The following is a 4004-nucleotide window of genomic DNA, read 5'->3' as shown; positions in this document are numbered from 1 at the left end:
CGTTGAGTGTAGACATATTACTTGGTCCTATGAAAAGTAAAGAAGTTTTAGCTTCGTACTTGCTCAACAGTCAGAGCTCAGAAGTTCCAGTGTCATGTATAAGAAAGAAAGGTTGTTTCTTATTTAAATGAATTTTGAGGATTATTCTTTTTGCTGTTTTGTTTGAGTTCATATTTGCAAAACGTTTCTTATATCTGCTCTTTGTTGCGGATCTTGATGCTTACCTGTTAGAAAATAGTCAACCTGAATACCATGCTATTTCACATCGTGTTTTGGGATCAGAGTTAAATATTTTCACAACTTTATTGCTTCTGTCCAGTGCGTTAGAATCTGCAAAAATTTTTTGGTTTTGTATTTTGAAAAGTATTATTACATGAATGCTACTGAATTTTACCGAAATAAAAGATGTGCTGAATGTGTAAGTCTGTCTGTCAGACCAAAGGTTAATAAGAAACTACAAAGTCAGGAATCGCTTACAGTTCAATACAGAAAATGTACAACGTTAAAAGGTTTCTAATGACTTTGATTAAGCCGAAGGTTTTAAACAAATCTTATGTTACAAAAATGAACTTGAAGGTTATTTGACATTATATTTTTAGTGGAAAAAATATAAGTGGAGGCATGTGTCATATAGATTATTTAAACTGTTAGTATTAGTTAGATGTACAATTCCACCTGATGATGACAAAACCTTGTCGAAACGTTGTACATTTGCTGTTATGTTAAACTCATATTAAAGTTTTTCTTCATTACCCATTCAAGCCGTCTCCAGCCATTATTAATTCCAGTATCTTCTCAAAGACATCTTTGGCCATATACATCACCTATAATATCCTGATTTTTAGAATGCCATAAACTAATGCGCAGGTAGCAACAGCGCATCCGCATGTAGACTGGCCGGTGGTACTGAGAAGCGTGGAAATTTGATGGATTGCCCTGATTTTCATTTATAATTTAGAAAGTTTTTAATTTTTGATGATATTTCGTTGAGAGTAATAACTTTGCATCAGGCATATAAAATGAATCTTATAACAATTTTAGAAAAAACTGTATCTCCAGGTAAGACTGGGTTTCACTGTTCTTCTTTTGTTACTGTTAGGGATTGAGTCATAAAATGTTCTGTTAGCCCTGACTATTAACGTTAGTATTAGTACATAAAGTTCAACGAATGCAACGCTAGGCTTAGTGTTAAGCCTAATTAGTTTTTCAAAAAAAAGACTAGTTTCATAGAATGTTCTCAAAATAACATTTAGCGAAATGTAGTTGTGAAGCTATCATGTGATTTTTAATCTTTTTTTTTTCGTAGTGACCGAGTTTAGTAATGATGCACAATTTGTAATGTTGACAATGTTGTAGTCCCTTTGATACCGTGACTAGTGTGAGTGTGATGGTAATAGTGTTACTAATATTAGTATATAATATTAATAGAAAAGGTATACAGTGCTTATGCCACGCTGATATGTGATTTAGCGATGAGCTTAATTTGGTTCTTTGGATTAGTTCTCTCTTCAATTTCCAAGTCATAAATCTCATTTGGAACATTTTTGCATAGGTATAACTTAAGAATGGAAGTATTAAGTATTATGTACTTAATTATTTGTTACCTATATTTATTCTTTTTTTTACACGTTAGGCAAAAGTTTGTTTACCATGCTCCTTTACAACGTGAAATAGCACTTTTTTTATGTTGTAAACAAGCTTAAACTTTAAGTATTACTCATAGTTGGCACACTACTAAAGATGTTAAAACTGAAGTGTAACATAGTTATGATGATGATAGTAGCACTATCAATCACATTCATGAGACAAGTAATGGAACTTGTCTAACATAAAAAGGAAAAATGCAGAAAAAACTGTGCATCATAAATGTTTGACATTTCTGCTGTTGCTATATTTAAAAATTCTCTGATTGAATTATGAAATGAACAGAAGGCCAAGTAGATTTATCACTTTATGAGAGTCAGGCTTGAGTTTTACACTGTTATTGTATATTGTACTATAATCTATAGTACTTACATGACAGTAAAATGTGAGGTAAACTGTTAGAATTGAAATTCATCTGCTTTTAACTTTGTATTCATATTTTAGTCTTTATTGCAAACACTTTTGAAGGACGTGAACTGAATTTAACTTCTTTCAGATTTGTTTATTTGAAAATTGAGTTTATAAATTAATGAGACATTGACAAAAACTTGTATATTTAATTAATTTTGTGTAATATTTATGGAATTTAACATCATTTATATTGTTAAGTCGCAATAAGGATTTAGGACAGTTTTTCAGTTCTAAGCTTGTTGTTGACTTTAGATTTTATAAGCTTTGTATTGAGTCAGAACTAAAAGTAAACTTGTGTTATATATTTGAAAAACACTAAAGCATGTGCATCTTGTACATAAGTATAAGTTGGGAGGGATGTTTTAAAGACAGATATTTGCATAAATGTCCTTGGGATGTGATTTTTCAGTTTTTGTCAGAAATCCTGTTTTTATAAAAATTTAATATGGGGGTTTGGGACTGACCCCTGTTCTGGTTCAGTTCAGCAAACTTGTGCTCCTGATGATTGTAAATAAAATGGAGGCTCCATAGCCCAAACAAAAAAGCAAGCTTTCATTGGTTGAGAGTGGCATATAATGACACTTGTCTAGTCAGGTAAGGCAACACAAAGCATATGGTTTTCAGTCCTACAGCTGCTGCCAAATTGTCTCTTCAATCGCGCTGGTTCCAAATGCACATTGCTGAAGTTGCAACCAAGCTCTAAGAAACAAAAGGTTAGTTTTTGATCTATTCTCTTGTTATTGATCAGTGTTGAACAACTAGTGCATTTTGATTCATGAGTCAATATATTATTTAATTTCTTGTGACATTATTCTCAATAAAATGCATCAGACAATTTGCTGACTCCAAAGTCCCTTATTACCACCCAATAACTGTTGAGCAAAAAACTTAAACTCTTTCAATATGGGCAACTAAAAGTGTGCATGTCATTATGTTTTATTGTTATGTTCATAATTTTATTAAACTACTTTATTATCAATGTATGTCAGTAAACTTGTAATTTATAATTCAATTTTTAATACAAGTTTTACTTTATTTCAAAAGGAAATATTTAAATTCTCTGACTTCACATGACAGTTTTGCTCTTCAAATTTCCCCTTTTTGAATTTTTGCTTGACCCCTGTATGATTTCCTGCATTTAACATAAATTACTCCTTCACTGTTTAGATATTTCTAATGCGTATTCCAATTTTTATAGCCTCCAATCTATGTAGTTTACAATTATGTAAACGTGAGGAAAAGTGAGCAGTTGAGTACTTTAGCAGAGCAGATGTAAAACACAGTCCAGTAGATTCCTGCTTAAGTCCAAACATGAAACTCTCCAGCAGTTCCTAAAAAAAGAACTGTTAGGAATCAAATAACAACAAGAGAGGAGGAAGCAATTCTTGATCAAAAGAGCTATGAAATCATAGAAGGGTAAAGAAGCCATTGCCAGCATGTTAGTCCAAAGTTGGAGAGTTTCAACAATGAAAATAAAAGCAGATAAAGCACTTTTGTTATTTATGCAGAATTTTGGATCACTTGATCATAATGATGATAAGTACATAATATTGATTATGACATTTGTTGATTTTACAACTGGTCCAATAACTTTTGTATTTTTTCATACCTTTTGTATTTTATATGTTGTGCCTCATATTCATCATGATATTACAGTGGTCATGTGATTTTTCATTTAATATTAAAAATTCAACATTTATTATGACCAAACTATACTTTTAATAGTAAAAATCAAATTGAAATAGATAAATAGATAGTTAAATGAAGTACATGTATAAAATTTACATTTTAAGTATGTTGAATTTTGTAACTATATTATCATTGTTTTTACAATCATGGAGCATCTAGAAAAGATCTTTATTTTGATATTTTTATAAATTAGAAAACTATATTGTAGTGTAATAAATATATAACTGCATTTCCCACTTACCAGTGAGTTTGTTGCTTTT

General features: G+C 30.7%; 1 protein-coding gene across 3 annotated transcripts in view; it reads left to right on the top strand.

The window, feature by feature from the left end:
- Nucleotides 1-857: 857 nt before the first annotated feature.
- LOC106458018 (importin subunit beta-1-like) overlaps nucleotides 858-4004 on the top strand; it is a 109891-nt gene continuing 106744 nt past the window's right edge. The window contains exon 1 of one of the 3 annotated variants that reach the window (XR_002610291.1): nucleotides 858-1059. Coding sequence is in view for 2 of the 3 variants with exons in the window: in XM_022384127.1 (XP_022239835.1) it covers nucleotides 1020-1059 (40 nt within the window). In the remaining variant the exon portion in view is untranslated. The remainder of the gene's footprint in view (nucleotides 1060-4004) is intronic. The other 2 variants (XM_022384127.1, XM_013917467.2) reach the window with 2 other exon arrangements.

Source organism: Limulus polyphemus, unplaced genomic scaffold (assembly GCF_000517525.1).
Source record: "Limulus polyphemus unplaced genomic scaffold, Limulus_polyphemus-2.1.2 Scaffold404, whole genome shotgun sequence".
NCBI lineage: Eukaryota > Metazoa > Arthropoda > Merostomata > Xiphosura > Limulidae > Limulus > Limulus polyphemus.
This window is presented reverse-complemented; position numbering and strand designations above follow the sequence as displayed.